The sequence below is a fragment of the Tetrahymena thermophila genome (genome assembly GCF_000189635.1).
Source record: "Tetrahymena thermophila SB210 genomic scaffold scf_8254379, whole genome shotgun sequence".
Taxonomy (NCBI): Eukaryota; Ciliophora; class Oligohymenophorea; order Hymenostomatida; family Tetrahymenidae; genus Tetrahymena; species Tetrahymena thermophila.
In genome coordinates this window covers 649,108-665,726 of record NW_002476163.1, presented here as the reverse complement: position 1 = coordinate 665,726, position 16,619 = coordinate 649,108, and the positions used below count along the sequence as shown (strand labels likewise).

The 16,619-nt window shown below is 22.2% G+C and overlaps 4 protein-coding genes across 4 annotated transcripts; 2 read left to right on the top strand and 2 right to left on the bottom strand. All coding sequences in view use genetic code 6, as the record gives it.

Moving 5' to 3' along the window:
- Positions 1–384: 384 nt before the first annotated feature.
- TTHERM_00301810 (hypothetical protein) lies at positions 385–4,370 on the top strand (the record flags this gene model as incomplete). Its single annotated transcript, XM_001024609.2, has 7 exons — positions 385–607; positions 734–1,051; positions 1,161–1,243; positions 1,331–1,873; positions 1,948–2,313; positions 2,393–3,356; positions 3,412–4,370. Exons 1-7 carry the CDS (start codon positions 517–519, stop codon positions 4,368–4,370), a joined length of 3,324 nt encoding a protein of 1,107 aa, XP_001024609.2. The 5' UTR covers positions 385–516.
- Positions 4,371–5,366: 996 nt separating this feature from the next.
- TTHERM_00301800 (transmembrane protein, putative) lies at positions 5,367–8,450 on the bottom strand (the record flags this gene model as incomplete). Its single annotated transcript, XM_001024608.2, has 5 exons — positions 5,367–5,757; positions 5,901–6,474; positions 6,535–7,104; positions 7,516–7,717; positions 8,028–8,450. The coding sequence occupies 5 exons, from the start codon at positions 8,448–8,450 to the stop codon at positions 5,367–5,369; spliced, it is 2,160 nt and encodes a 719-aa protein (XP_001024608.2).
- Positions 8,451–9,447: 997 nt separating this feature from the next.
- TTHERM_00301790 (RNA recognition motif protein) lies at positions 9,448–11,182 on the bottom strand (the record flags this gene model as incomplete). Its single annotated transcript, XM_001024607.2, has 4 exons — positions 9,448–9,877; positions 9,976–10,365; positions 10,436–10,745; positions 11,089–11,182. The coding sequence occupies 4 exons, from the start codon at positions 11,180–11,182 to the stop codon at positions 9,448–9,450; spliced, it is 1,224 nt and encodes a 407-aa protein (XP_001024607.2).
- A 2,586-nt stretch (positions 11,183–13,768) lies between these two features.
- Positions 13,769–16,266, top strand: TTHERM_00301770 (hypothetical protein; the record flags this gene model as incomplete). The annotated part of the gene is made up of 8 exons (XM_001024605.2): positions 13,769–13,771; positions 13,826–13,884; positions 14,127–14,187; positions 14,270–14,430; positions 14,870–14,959; positions 15,156–15,882; positions 15,939–16,026; positions 16,088–16,266. The coding sequence occupies 8 exons, from the start codon at positions 13,769–13,771 to the stop codon at positions 16,264–16,266; spliced, it is 1,368 nt and encodes a 455-aa protein (XP_001024605.2).
- Between the last annotated feature and the right edge of the window lie 353 nt (positions 16,267–16,619).

Below are 16,619 nucleotides of genomic sequence, written 5' to 3'. Positions count from 1 at the left end.
ATAAATATAAAAATATTTGCCTCAATTTATTTTGGATGTTTAAATTAATTTAACTTTAAAACTTGAATAGGAAAAATAATAATTAAAATAATTTTAATAAAATTTCTTTTCTGGCTATTGTTAAGCAAATAAATTTGTAAGCTTTGTAGGTTAATCATTAGAATTGTTTGAATATGAATGGTTAATTATAAGTTTTATATTTTTTTTCTAAGGTAAATAAATAATATAAATATTTATTTGTTGTTAAATATCTATTTTCGATTGTTTTTTATGTGCAATTTCGAAAATAGAGTTATTTAAAAGGAAAAAATTAATTCAATAAAAGGAATTTACTTTTTTCTAAAATTATTAAATTGAGATTTTATAATTGTTAATAAGTAAGTAAAAAGATTGATTGATTAATATTCAATCATAAATTATAATTTAATATTAAAACTAAAATAACTAAATATATAAGTCATATTAGCTAAGAACATAAAAATTATTTTTATAGAGAATCCATTCTAGAATTTGTTAATGAAATCTTAAATGAATGCTCCTTAGAATCAAGAGAATAAGGAAAAAGAAGAAATTAATAATTATGATGAGTTCAAGCAAATAAAGAGGAGTATTTTATCTTTATTAACGTTTAACATATCTTTAAGGATTAATTTTAATATTAATGTTAATCATGTTTTTTAGCCTTCTAAAAATTTAGTTTTTTAACTGAAATCTTTTAAAAATAAATTTAAAGGTGGTATATAAAGAAGATAAAAGCTCTCATAAATTAAATAAAGTGGGTTACCAAACTCCATAGCTTATTAATCTTAAGTTTTAATGAATTATTAGAAAGAGAATGAACAAAAAGAAGAAAAATTGATAATGAACCAACAACAGAATAGCGCTAAAAATAAATCATAATTAGAATCAGTTTTTTAAATAGATAATGCCCCTGTAAATTTTGAAACTATTTAGCAAGAGTTATTAAATATATCAGCAACAAATAAATCTTCTACTATAACTGAAAGAAAATTCAAGTAGCCAGGAATTATCATTTTAGATAAATAGTTATGTAATTAATTTGTTAATAAAACCTAAAACTAAATTTAAATTTCCTTTTATTTGACTCAAAAAAATAAAGGATTGATTCATTTTTATTTATCATTTATTTGTTAAAAAAGTGGACAAAGCAACTCCGTTAATTTAATAGTATGTAGGCATAAATTTGGAAACATCAGACCCTACTTTAAATGAATAAGTTTAGGTAAATCTTTATTTATTTGTTCTATCAATAAATTATTTAGGCACATTAACAAATTAATTAATTATTATTTATTTATTTATTTAATAGAAACAAATAAAATAATATTAAGAATCTCTGGATGAGCAATTACAATTGTCTGAAAACATTTATTCTAAAGTTAAGAAAAACGATTAAATTTAAAACAGAAACAATAGTTTTTTGAACCAAAAGTAAGACGATGCTCTAGTAAATAAAAGCAATGAAAATAAATATTAGGAATAAAGTGAAACTTAAAACAATAGCAGTTCATTGATAACTCCTTATTAAAATTTTTTCTCAAGATAAGAAGAAGATATCCGTCAGAAATTAATGGATAAATTCCTTGAAAAGAATTCTGTTAAGTAGCCAGAAAGAGAATAAGACATGAATTTTTATTAGGATATTTTGGAAGATTAAAAATAGGACACTAAAAGAAAAGCAGACCCTTTAGCAAAAAATTTTGATTTTTTCTAATTGAATCAAAATAAGTCATAGAAGTAGAATCAAGTAGTCAATAAGTGGAAACCAATCAAAAATTTTAATAATCAAGACTCCTAAATAGATTAATTTATCTAATCTGACTACTCAGAAGCATTTATTGATAAAATTAAGGTATTTATTAACTTAATTTTTTTAATTAGCTTTTTTTATTTATTTAATTATTTGTAATTTTTTTTTTTAATTAGGATTTACCTGATTAAATGATGAAAGAAGAGGATCAAAATATTTTTATACCTACTACTGCTTTTAAAAATAATATAGATGGTTTACTGTTACCCCAGATGTATCAGGGAAACAGTTTAAAGCTTCCTAAATAATTATAAAAAGATCATTATGAAACATTTTTAGGAGGGCGCATTAATTATTCAAGCCCACAGCAAAAGCTTTAAAATGAAATGATTTTCAATTAAATCTCTCCTTTAGCAAGAGAAGCTGCAAGAAACATAAGTTATTCGATAGAGGACTAATTCGTATCAGGGAATAAATAACACAATTTTGTTACTCCTAAACCAAAAAATTTAATTCTATTGAGTGAAGATCCATAATTTTCAGTAATTTTTTACTAATGAAATAAATTTAAAAACATAAAAAATTTTGATTATTAATAATTAATTTTTTTGATAAAATAAGCCAGAGGAGATTAATTTTGAAACCATTCTTAATATCGTAGGAGATGGCATAAGTCCAGACTAATTAAGCAAATTAGCAGCTCAGTAAGAAGCTTCTACAATAAAAAAAGAGGGCTAAAATAATTTTTAATAGAATGATACAACCTAATATGGGACATAAGTTAAAAACAATACAAGCATAGAAATTGCAAATTTCAAGAACGTGCTGCATCAAAGCAACCAAAATATAACTAACTAGAATACAAATAATCTTAATTATAGTTTAAGTAGTAGGAACAACCAAACAAATTACTATGATGAATAACACATATAAGATATTTCAAATAATCCAACTTATCAAAACGGAAGAAATCAAATTCAAAAAGAAAAAACTGAAAAGTAAATGTCTGATCAAAGCGTTTAATATGATCCTAGTATAAATGACATAAATTATAACTAAACAAATGGTAGTAACAATAAATATAGTGAAATTTTAGATCAAGAAATTACTGATTTTAAAATAGAAAATCTAAAATAACAAAAGTAATAGCAATAGTAATAGCAATTGCAATAAATATAGCCTCAGTAGCAATATACCCAGCAACAATAGTAAAATCTTAACTAAAATAAAAGACCAAGTATTAATAGTGATCACAGCTAAGAAGTTTAAAAAATGGAAATTCAGTAAGTTTTAAATGATATAAAGTAGCTTTAAAATTAAAGAAAGAATACTAACTTATCTTAAATTGAACATGAGAATTTAGTTGTGATTTTAAAAGGAAGACTCAATGATTTAATTGAGTTTGTTAAATACGATAATGAAGGAAATGATATCTTTGGAGATGTTACTACTTAAGAGTTTTTTGATGATTTTCCTTAAAATGTAGAGAAAATCAAATATTAGACAGTTTGTGGTTTTTAAAAATTAAGACTTTTATACACTTATTTTGAGAATTTCTTGCCTCTCCTAGAAGAAAATATGAGCTGTAAAAAATTCTAAAAATTTAATATTTAATTTAATTTTTATAATTTAACAAATAGAATAATATGATCATCATCAAAGTAAAAGCTCTCCAGAGGTCTTAATGAATAATGACTACAGTAGTCAAGCTTAAAATAAAACTATCCCAAAAACAAATAGAAATGTAAATCAGTAAAATAGAAATGTAAATTAGTAAAATAGAAATGAAAATAATTATTAAAATTAAAGCAGATCTCCTTACAATAAGAATAATAATAACCAAACACTATCACCTAATAATAGATTTCAAAATAATTAGCAATAAAATAGAGTATTAGCTGGAAAACCTAAATAAAATTAGGTAAATTAGCTACAATTGTAGACAACTAAGTAGCAATTTAATAAAGAATAAAGAAATGCCGAATTAGCTATGTAAATGAAAACTGCAAGAAGTAATAATGGATTAGATAAAACAACAATAAGTAATAACAATAAATCATACTCTATTAATTAAACCACCCAAATGTATTCTCCTGTTTCTAAATAATCTAGTTAATCTATTAAATACAAAGCTGGCAGCTTTTCTAACAAAACATTTACTAATATCCAAAGCCCAAGTAATTCTTATTTAGCAAAGAAAAATGTAACACCAAATAAGAACTTGAGTAGTAATAACATAAATAGAAACTTAAAAAACACAACTAACACATAATAATAAAATCGCAGCCTTTCAAACAAAAAGACTTAAGGCTATTTAAATAGTGCTAGAACAGCTACCAACTTAAAATAAAACAGACAAGAAGGTGTGTAGCAATAAAAAAGGCAAACAAAATTAAATAAATCAGAAGATTTTTCATAAAGATAGTTTTTTAACAATAATTTAAACAACAACAACAACTACAATAATAATAACTATGACCAAAATTTTGATTATTAGGATAATTATGGGAATTAGTTTATGTATAATCAGTAACAAAAAATGATGATGATGAATAATCATTTTAACAACTATGATAACTATTCATATGAGGAAAATTGAAAATGTGCTACCTTTCTCAAATTTTAGAAAATTATTAAAAGGTAAAAAAAGTAATTTCAACTAAACTAAATTTATTCTTTTGTACAAAAAAATATAATTTTCGAATAATCTAAAGAAGTAAATATCTTAGTTAAATTAAAAACTGAATTTTTCTTAAGAAGAAATAAAAAGCTCTATAAATTTGCTTTCAGCTTTTACATTATTAAAAATCAGTAAGTCAATAAATAAATAAAAATACTATAAATATAAAATTAATTTAAAATAATAATTAATTATTATAAAAATTTAATAATATTCTATTCTGTAAATATATTAAATATTTTTAAAATGTAAATAAAATGTATATATATTTTATTAATTCAAATCTAATTCAAGCAAACCTTTCATATAATATATAGATAGATATATTCAAAATTTACGTTTAAGATTTAGTGTTATTAAATTGAAAATTAACAAATATATCATTTTACAATTAGTTTTTATATTTATAAGTAAGGTTTTAGTTTAATAAAAAAGATACTTTTTTCAATAAGATAATAAAAATTTAGATCTTGCTTTAAGATTTTTAGTTCTATAAAAAATAAAAAAATAAAATGGTAAAATAAAATGATAAATAAATAAATAAATTATTTTAGCAAAAAACTATATAAAAAAGTTAATAAATAATAGAATTTGTATAAATGTATTTGAAATATATTAAAATGAATAGTTGCTTTTAAGTATTTTGTTAATTAAAATCTTTTTCATATTCTTTCTTCATACATCATGCAAACAAATAAAAATGTTAATTTCATATTATTAATAATAAATATGTTAATTTCATTTAATTAATTATTAAAGTGTAGTAACAAAAACTTTTTAGTAAATTATAAATTAGAAAATGAACTTTATTATGATTAGTTATGTTGTTATTTTTATATATTTAGGTAGTTATTTATTATAAATAAATATATTTGTAAAGTAAATTTATGCTACTCTTCTTCTCCTTTTTCAATCTCATAAATTTTTTTCATCTTCATACGACTGTCCCCTATTTGAAAAGCATACCGACGAATTAGCGTTTTCATTCAGCATTTCTTCTAAATATTCAAATCTGAATAAAAACTGTCTAAAACTTATACATTTGTGGTAGATGTTGCAATCTAATATTTCTTACAAATATTAAGCACAATCGTTTATATTTTTTGGTTTGTTAGGTATTTTTATTGTTTTTTTAATCTCTTTTAATATATTTTTTTCTTCTAAAAGCTGAGGATTATTCTAAGGGTCTATCTCTACATTCAACTATTTTTCTTTAAACTCCTAGTATGCCTATTATACTAAATATTATAGTAAATTAGTGTAATAGAGTTCTAAATCTTTGTGCAAGTTGATTATGTCTTTGAATCTATTTATATTAAAAGTTATTTATTTTTATATGTTAAAAAAACAATTACACATAGATATTTTTTGTTACTAAAAAAGTTACTCAAATTTTTTGATTGCTTATATATTAATTTACTTTTTCAAATTTAAAGAAAAATTTTTTACCTTTTTACTATATAAAATGTTTGTGCTTATTTGCGCTTAGGATATAATCTGAACAGGAATTACTTCGACGAATTCAAATACTTTCCTAAAAGCTAAACTCTATACTAAAATAGATCGTTATTTATTTATTAAGCTTGCTGCACCATGTAATCCGAAAAGCAGTTTTAAAAGCTAAATAGAGTTTTACAGAAATAAATATTTTCATTATAAATAATACTAAAAAACTTTAGCAATTAATGCTTCCTTTAATACATAGTTTCTTTGTCATTAAGTAAAGATTTAGGAGGGAATTCAGGCAGTCTTATAGGGAAAATTTCTTTTTATAAAGCTTTATAGAAATTGCAGAAATCTGTGTATCTTAAGGGTTGACTGTAACTAGGCAAACACAAACCAGAATTTAACTTTTACTTCCTTAGTACTAGCTGATAATAAGTTACACCGTCATTCTTAATGTTTCCTAAAGTTTCGAGAGTCACTTTAGTAATCAGACTTAAGGATAAAGTATTTTTAAGCTTTGGATAATCTTATTTGAATTGGATGAATTCGTTTTCATTTTGGTAAAAGCAATCTTAAGCTATTTTAATTAGTTAAAAAAGCATTAAGCATAATATTTGAGAGAAAAATGAGTATTTACCTTAAAGTTAGCTGACTTCAATATAGTATTACTTGCGAGTTAAGCCTAAAAATTTAACTAAAAAGGCTTCTTCGAAATAAAATTCTTTTGTGACGTAATCTAAATATTTTTGTAGTGAAAGAATTTGCTTAAAAGCGTTTTCTTCTATCTTTAGTTCATCTAAATTGTTTTAGTTATTATCTTCAAGCATTTATCTATCTGTACAAATAATTGTTGGCAAGTTATCTTCGATTCTTGCCACTAATTCTTTTTCTAGTATATTTTATTAGTTCTTTTTGTGGGTTTCATTTTAGATTTATGAAGATACGTAGGAAAAATTAGTTAAATTCAAAGGGTTTTTTATTGAATTTATATCCCTTTACAGCTGCAGAAATTCTTGCATATTTTTTTTAATGACAACTTTGTTTCCCTGTTTCAAGTAGTCATGGCATTCTACAATATATTCCACTTCTCCTTTTTTGTTTATTTCAAATTAGTATTTCACTCTTACTTTAATACGGTTATCCTATTCCTTCTGAATAGAAAAAGAACTTTTTATTGATTTTTTTGGGCTATGAGCTGATTTATCCTCTAATTAAATTTTTCCATTAAAAAAAAATTAATTTTTTTTAGATATTTAAAAAATTTTATGTTTTAAAGTAATAAAAATCAGTCAATAACTTTTAATATAAATTCGTATGAGTTATTCACTCTTCTAAAGTTTTCAAATCTGAATTTTTCAACAAACAACTCAAAAAAACAATTTTTATCAAATTAAAAAAATATTTTCAACTCAAAATAAAAAAATATTTTTTGTTTTGTTTATTGCTATCCAAAAATTTATCTTAAAATATTCTTTAAAGATAATTTTTGTTATTATTTTTCGGATGTAAATTTTATACTTTTAGTAATATAAACCAGTATCCAATGAGGTTTTTATATTAATTCATATTGTTTATCTTTTATTAAATTTTTTATTTTAAAATGAATGATTCTGCTTACACTGTGTGTTTAAAGTTGAGATAATTTTCATCCCACTGCGAGCTGTTGTTGAGGGTAAGTCAACAAGATATTTAGTTGCCTAAGTTAAAAACGATTTTTCGAGTAGCATCATGCTATTTTGATTACCAAAAAAGGAGAATATTACTAAAAGCACTTTGACTACAAGAATAGAGATTGGGAGAGTTAGCTTTTCATGTGACATCTTTTACGAATTAGAAAAATATGTTTTAATTTAAAAAAGATCAATAAATTGTAGTATATATTTAGTAAAAGACTTATTTATTTATAAACACTCTTATGGATTGAGTAGTTTGTAACATAAAATTTTCTTGCTATTTTATTTATTTTTCTATTAGCTGTAATTTATTTTTTTAAAATTAATGCTCTTTTCAAGCGAATATAGCTAATTTACTTTTGCTGTAAAATACATACAAGCTTTATAAACTAGCGAATAATCTTAAAAATTATTATTAGTAAGAATTTAAGGTTAAATCAAGTGAAAAAGTGATTACCTTCTCTATTACTGCAATGAATAGAAGAATATATAATAATAAGTCTAAAATCCAATAGATTTAGTGCATTTTCATATAAGAAACTTATCTTCGATACTCCTTTCTCATTACAAAAATTTGAAAAGTGTAAATTGATATTTAAAATGCTTGAGTCCAGCTAAATTTATAAAAATTGAATGGATGATCATCAAGCTCATCCGTTGAATAATAAAGCAATATTTCTAAAAGCGTTAAAATGCAATGACTTAAAAGCAGAAAAAATCTTATCATGTAAGAGGCTGGTGTTATATTTCTAACCTCAATACTAGATTTACCCATTTGCTACATCATGCTAAATCTCTTAAATAAGACTAGTAACATTAAAAGCGCTAAAGCATTTCTTCCTATGAATTCTACATAAAAAAGAACTTCGTAATAAGGCATAGCTAAATGATTATTTCACTTATTCGTCTTAAGATTCTTAAAAGTTCAATTTGAAAAATAATTATTTATATCTTACTTTAATTGTAAGATCTCTACTTAATTTACAGATTATAAAAGTATTATCGAATAAGAATCTATTTTAATAAATGAATTCATTAATTAATAATATCTAACTTAGAAAAAAATTTGCATTAAAAAATAATTGTTTGCTTATTTATGAGTAATGATTTTGTATTTTACTTTAATTAATTAAATTGTTTATTGTTTTATGAATTATTCTAAAAAATTATTTAGTGAACTAAGACCTCTTTTACTCGCTCATTAATAAATTCATAAATCAGCTAAAAAATTAATTCATTCACTAGTCAAATGTTTTTCATTTTCTGTATATAAGTACCAATGGTATGTATGTTTTTGTTTATTTGTAATTCCTTTTTAAAAAATCAAAGATGCAATATAAATTTACAAATTGTTTTGAATTTATTTGAATTTGTTTTAAAAAATTCGATGCAAGTATTTATTTACTTTTAATTTAGAAATTATTTTTCACTTTAAAATTGTCTATTACTTTTCTTATTAAATGCTGCTTTACACTTAACTAATTTTTTTTTTTGTTTGGTTAAGCAGCCCCACAAGTTAATTGCAAGGTAAGCTAACTATTAAAAAAAATACTCCTATATATTTTTTAAAGTTTAACCAATAAATTTATTTAATAAATATAAAAGTAAGCAAGTAGACTCTTAAAAAATAATCAAAGAGATAAATTTAATTTTATTTTTATTTACTTTTTTTTTTATATGAAAAATTAATTAGAAATTTTTTTTAATTTTGTTTTTTAATTAAATTAGCAAAAATCAAGCAATTGATAATTAATGAGAGGAAATTAAGTTTCAACTCTATAAAATAATACTATTAAATGTATAAAGTATTGAATTAATAAATACTGTTTACTTTAAAATTAAAATAGTAAATAAATAATTTCTTTAATAACTCTTTTTCAGTTCATACCCCACTATTATTACATTCCCATATTCATATTAATATTATTATTACTGCTTGCTTAGATTGGATTTATTTAGAATTAGTTCATATTCATTGCCCCTTACATATTCATCATGTTTTAAACAGGGATTTATTACTAAATTGGCAAGTTATTCAAATTATTGTTATTATTATTGTTATTGTTTTACTGAGGATTCATGCTATTTTAAAGCTATCTATATGTGTCTGCCTTGATTTAAAGCGAGTTTATCATATTTTATTGCATACTTTTAATGTGCTAAAGCAAATTTGATGCAGTTTAGCTTACTTTGCTATCTAGGGCAGGGAGTTATCCGTCAAATAAAAACTTTCTTAAAATTTATTGGTCTGTTTCAGGTAAAAAATTTTTTGAGAATGTTCTGTTTTTATCAACATCTTCGTATTGTCTTTATTAAAAAATATATTTTAATTAATTTAAATTCATATTTCTCTAAAGTAGAAAAGTAAATTTTTAAATAAATAAATGAAAATATATTTATTTTACCTTTCAATATCTAACTTCTTAGCTGGGTAGATATGCCATATTATTCCACCTTCAAACCTCTTATCACTTAAAGCAGCTAAAGCATTTTTAGCGCTTTCTATATTTAAAAATTCAACAAAAGCATGTGTTGAGTATCTCTAAATTCTAACTACTGTTCCATAAACTGAAAAAGCATCTTTTATTTTGCTTGTTTCTGTGCATGAAGATATATTCTTAACACAAAGAACTTTTGTTTGCATCGAAAGCTCCTTGATTATATCGAAATCAGGTTCTTTCCAGCATACATCTATCTTACACTTAAATAATTCGCCTTGTTGCTTGAGTGCCTTAATAGCTTTCAATGCCAATTCATAATTTTGATATATTGCTACAGCTACTCCCACTGTTTCTCTTTACATATTATTAAAATAATACCAAGTTAATATTAAGGTTAATAAATTGTGCTTAAAAAATTCCATACCCAACAACTTCTGGATTATCTGCAATAATAATTCTTTTCAAAGAATTTGGAGTAAGTTCGTTTAAAATCTTAAATAAGTCCTTTTCATTGAATACTTTAGGAAGATTTTGGATAATAATGCTTTTCATGCAAGATTAAGGGACTAATTTAAGAAAGCAATTCTTGAGATGAGTATTATTGAGCTTGTGGTGAAGAATAGTTGCTTCTTCAAGCTTGCATTTTACTTCTCCGAGAAGTCTTTCCTATCCTGCAGCTATAATTTTGCTAATCGAAATTTGTAGTTGTGATCCTACTGTAAACCTAATTAAATCTATTTTATTTTCAATTTATTTCGTTAAATATTATTCATTAGCCATGACTGAAAAACATTTGCATTGATATTTACAAAAACAGTTGCTACTTAAAATTTGATTTCTTTAAAAAATTACGAGATAAGGTAATATTAACAAAAAATAACACAACCTTCTGCACAAAAACTTTAAGATATATATTTTCCTAAAATGTGCAATATGTGGGATAAGTAATAAATAGGTTTTTTAGTTATCGTTGCTCATGTAAAAAATATTTCATAAAGTAGCAATAAAGTTTAATGTATAAATATTCAAAAGCAAAATGTTTATGGCTTCACTTTATTTTTATGATTAAATATCCACCTTATAATTCTTTTTCTGTAACAGAGGGATCTATTCCTGAAATAAATACATTTTCTAATGTTTAATCTTAAGCTTGAGGAATATCTTGAATCATTTTATCTTAGATTAATTGTATTGAGTTTTAAAAAGATACAGAATATTAATATTAATTAATTTAACTAATTATAATAAATATTTTTCCTATTTATTATCTATTTAATTAGTATTTGATCTGATATAGATTATAAAATTTCCCTCTTAATTGCTATTTTTAAATTTAAAAATTTGTTAAATTGAATTCAAAACTTAAAATTTCTAAACAGTGTCATTTTAATACATTATAATATTTTACATTCTTTAAAACTATCCAAATATATAAATAAATCCTCTATATTATTTATTTTCTTTTACTATTATATTAAAGTATTATTGATTATTTAAATTAAAAGCATAATTTTGCTTCTAATTATATCACTTTTGACAAATACTTTACATTTTTTAATATTAAAATCCAAAAAAAAATAAAATAAATTTATTAAATTAAAAAAAATAATGATTATTAAAAATAAAAATTTATTTTACAGCAAATACTAAAAATAAATACATTTGTTTTTTAATAAACACTCAAATCAAAAAATAAATTCAATTTATTTAAATTGGAATTCAAATGACAAGATATTTTAATTTTCAACAATCTTGAATAATTTATATTAATCATTTTATTAAATAATTGGTATTTATATTAAAAACCACAAAAAAAATGAAATTGAAATGAAAAAGCGTATGCACAAAATGAAAAAATTACAATAATTAATTTTATTTTTTAAAAATATTTTTCTAAAAATAGGAATTAATCTCTTATTTCAAAAGCTCAATAGTAATTTAATTTATAAGTTTATCTTCTTTAGTTATATCATAACTATTGCTCATAAAGATAAAATTTAATTTATTTTTAAGCTTTAGATAGTACCATATAAGCATTTTGATTATTTTTGTTTAACTTTAAACAATATACCTCTAAATATTTTTTTTAATAGTATATTTGATCATTTAAAATTACTATAAATATAAAATATAATTTAAATGTTTAAATAATTTTACTATTAAATATACCAAGTTATTGATTGATAGTAAGTAATTTAGATTTGTTGTACTTTCAAAAAAAAAAAATTACTTAAATAATATAAATTTATAAAATAAGTAAAAGTATATTTAAATCCTAAAATCTTTAAGAAAATATATCTAAATTTTGATATAAAAATGTCAAAAGTAAAAATTATAAATAATTGATTGATAGAATGTAGAAAAAAACTATTTTATTTAGCAATTATTTTTTAAATTAATAATATTTTTTACAAAAATATTTAATAAATTTTTCTTTCCCACTTAATGTAATTCAAATACTCATTTGAATAATTTTGGTTATTCATTCACTTAATAATTTAGGGATTCAAAGTTAATGGTCATGTTTAAGTTAGCTTCTTCCTTTTAATTTTTCCTTTCAAGTTGTAAATTTTAACGTCATAATGTTCTTGTAAAAATAGCAAGAGATATTGAGTGAATACTGTGTATTTATTAAGTGTAACTATATAATTATTTCAGCTTGCTTAAGATGAGTTTTGGTTAAACTCGCATCTGTATTTTTATAATATGTTGCACATGCTCTAATAATACTTCTCTTTAACCTAAAAACTCAGTACATAATACTTTAATAGCAAGTAATTTGATTGTTTTTACAGTTTAGATTGTTACAATAAATTTTACTATAAAGTAGAGATTAATTTATTAAAAATTTAAGAAAAGCATAAATAAAATATCATGATTTACTTATATAATTTCATCTAAGATATTAGAATTCGTAAATAGTTGCTAATTTATAATGTATGTATAAAAAAATAATGTTTGCTAAATTTTAATAATAAAAATATAAATTAATTAATTAATTAGAAGGGATTTGTGATATATAAATTTAATTTTGTTTACAAAAAAATACTACTAATTTCTAAAGCAAATGTTACAAATAAATAAATATTTTCATATTTTCATATAAAATTAATAAATTATAAAGGCATTTCATTATGATTTAATTTAAATAATTATTTTTGTGATGGAGAAGGTATTTTTATATGTTTCATATGTTTTTAAAAAAAATTAAAATAAAATTTTATTTAGAATATGAAATGGTTTTAAAATATTATCTTTTATAAACTCCCCAATAATAATTATTAAAAAAACTAAATTAAAAGCATATCTATTATAAAAGTGATTAAATTTGAAACTCTTCCATTTTATTGTATTTTTAAGCAAGTAAATGTAAGATATGTAACTCTTGATTCCAGCAATTATTATAATACTTAACCATTGATTCCAGCAAATCAATTAATTAAATTATTTTTTTTCTTGAATAAAATAAAATAAAGAGTAATAATATGTATTCTATTTACTAATAAATGGTAACCAGTTTAAATGAAATAATGAGCTAAAATATGAATGAAGAATATTTCTTTGTAAAAAAACAAACTGTGCGCGAATATGAATGTATTGGAGCAAATTAGAAAGAAAAGGCGGATTATAATCTAAAGAAAGAGAGTTAGTGAGTGAGTGAGAATGATAGTAAAAAGAAATAAAAAAATAACAATAAGAAGAAAGATTTCTGATTTTTTAAAAGAAAGAAAGAAAAATCAATAACAAATCAGTTTAAATGGTAATTAATAATATATTTTGCAGTGATTTTAATAATTATAATATAATACAAAAGGCACCAAAAAAATAGGAATAGGAACCAATAAGGTTAAGTACAAGAACAGCATCCAAGAAGTAATAGAATTAGATTGCAGATATATTACAAAATTCAATTCTTAGCATTTTAAAATCCATTTTAGCGCAAGAAAAAAAGGAAAAAGCTAGTGAAAAAGCACTGTCTGTGTCACTACTTCTTTTTATATTGATATGGCGCAATAAACAAAAAATTATATCGTTATAATAAGCAAATTTTGCAAATATAATACTAAAACATGTTATTTTTAGTGAACCTGAACATAAATTTTGTAAATAAACAGGGTTGATTACTTATAGCTCTCTAACGGTAAGCTCGAAGACTTTTTTGATGATTTAGAAGAGGTAATTATTCTTTTTTTTCTCTCTTCAAGCAATAAATTACCAAATTAGCCCATACAAAATTGCTTTCTTTCTTTTTAAAAAGGATAATAAACCCGCCAGAAATCGTTCTCGCTCCAAAAAGAGGGGCAGAAAGCCATTGAAAAAGGCCGATTCTCGCAGTAAGACACCTTCTAGGGTTTCTAACGCAAGAGGGCGCTCTAAATCTTTAGGACCACGCAAAACCTACCCTCGCAAAAAAAATTTGTATTTATCTTTTTATGTTATTTTTATTATGACATTCCATAAGCTAATACTATTATTTAATTCCCCTTAGTTTTTTCTTATATTTTTTAAATACCCATGACTCCCTGCCCTACGTAATCCTAATTATTTCACTATTTAAAACTCGTTAAATACGAATTTATACTCTAAAATGGATGCTTTAGCATTTAAGCATGCGTTTTTAGAAAGATATGCGTGTTTCATAGTGAAATTTTGAAAACTCTTACTCATAGTTCTACATTTTATTTTTAGTTCACTTTAAAAAAGAAAGAAAGAAAAATAGAAAGCAAATAGTTATTTAAATTCATCCTTAAAAATGCAAAAAAAAACAAGCTTAAGATTTGTCAGTTTATATTAGCATTTATGAATGCCATCTTTCGCAATTTGAAAAAGTATTTATTTTTTCATTTATAATTTAAAGATCCCCTGACAATTAACTCTCTCTCCTTCTTAAGTGGAGAAATGATAAAATTCCTTTAAAGTCAGCCTCAGAAACAGATAACAAATGCAAGTAATATTTTATTTTGTATTTTATTCTTAGATTTCTAATTTTGAGAAATTTATTAAACTAGATTGAATTAATTAAAATCTTGAATGAATGAATAAACAAATGGAAAAATAAATTAATTCATAATTAAATCAAATTTGATATGAAGCCAGAGCAATTTTTTATCATGCTTTAATATTATTTAAAAATCTAAAAATAGAGTTGTTAATGTGAAGAATATATTTAAATCTGATTTGAGTAAATATGGAGCTAATTTGTAAGCTTTATTTATAAATGCTCTTTGGAAAGTTAAGAGCAGAAAAGAAAAAGAAGGATTAAATATAAATGATTTAAGTAACTTAAAAATTCCTCTCTCTTTAATGAAAAATGGAATCTTATTTATTTGGAGCGAAAAAGAAATTTTAGGATAAATAGTAGAAATCATGGAACAAAAAGGATTTACATATATCGAAAACTTTTCAATTATGTTTTTAGGCTTAAACAAATGCCTTTAATCTATCAACCACAAAGACGAAGATTCATAGAATTCAACAGCCTCAACTAACAATACAAATAATGAAGCCATAACAAGCGATTTGACCTTAAAAGATACTTCTAAATTTTCTGATTAAATACAAGATAACCATAGTGAAGATTCTGATTAAGCAAGAAAATAGTAAACTCCTGATGATATTACATAAAAGAAAAACAAACTTTTAAAAAAGTCCTCTGTTCCTAGTATTTAAAAGCTATTTGAGGAAGACCCAGTTTAAACTCCATCTGTAAATAAACCAATAGAAAAAAGCATAGAACAAGTTACCTAAGAAAAGAAATTTGTTATGAATAATTTAGATATACTAAAATCAACCGACATCAATAACCTATTTTTAAGAAATAATTACCCTTACTTTAAAAAAACTAGACATACACTCCTTATGTTTAGAAGAGTAATTCCATTTTAAATATCATAAAAATGTATTCTTATTTAAAAAAAAAAAATTAGATTGGAGATAAAAATTAAAAATTAGAGCTCAGACATTAGAGAACTTCTGATGTAGTTTTTGAAGTTACAGATGAGCAAGACCCTTCAAGTAAAACAAAACTCCTAAAATCTCTATATATTTTGACATATAATTTATTTATTTTAAATAGAAGTAGACACTATGATGAAAGAATATGTTTATCAGATGATAGAAACATTATTGCCAAAAGCTTAATTTATTCCTGGTGTAGATAAACACCTTAAAATGATGGAACTGTAAAATTAGTTAATATTTTTACTATTTAAAAACTTAAAAAATTATTAATTAAAATAGATTTGCTAGCACTGATAATTATCGCCCTGGTTGGATAAGTGTCATCGAAAAGTGAGAAATAAAGAGTCTAAATAAATTATTTAAACATAAAAACATAAAAATGTATTTTAATTACATTTAATAATCACTCAAAAAACACAATAATATAAACATGTATTAAATTAATGCAGTTATTTAAATTAATCACAAAGAAAGTTAATTAATTAATAATAAATAAAGCCTGAAAAATAATAATTTATTAGCAATTTTTAATGCAAAAATAAGTTACTAAAAAGAATCTAATTAAAAAAAGATTAATATATCTATAAAATGATTATTTTTTTAATAAAAATCATATAAATATTCATACATAGATCTATGATCTCTAT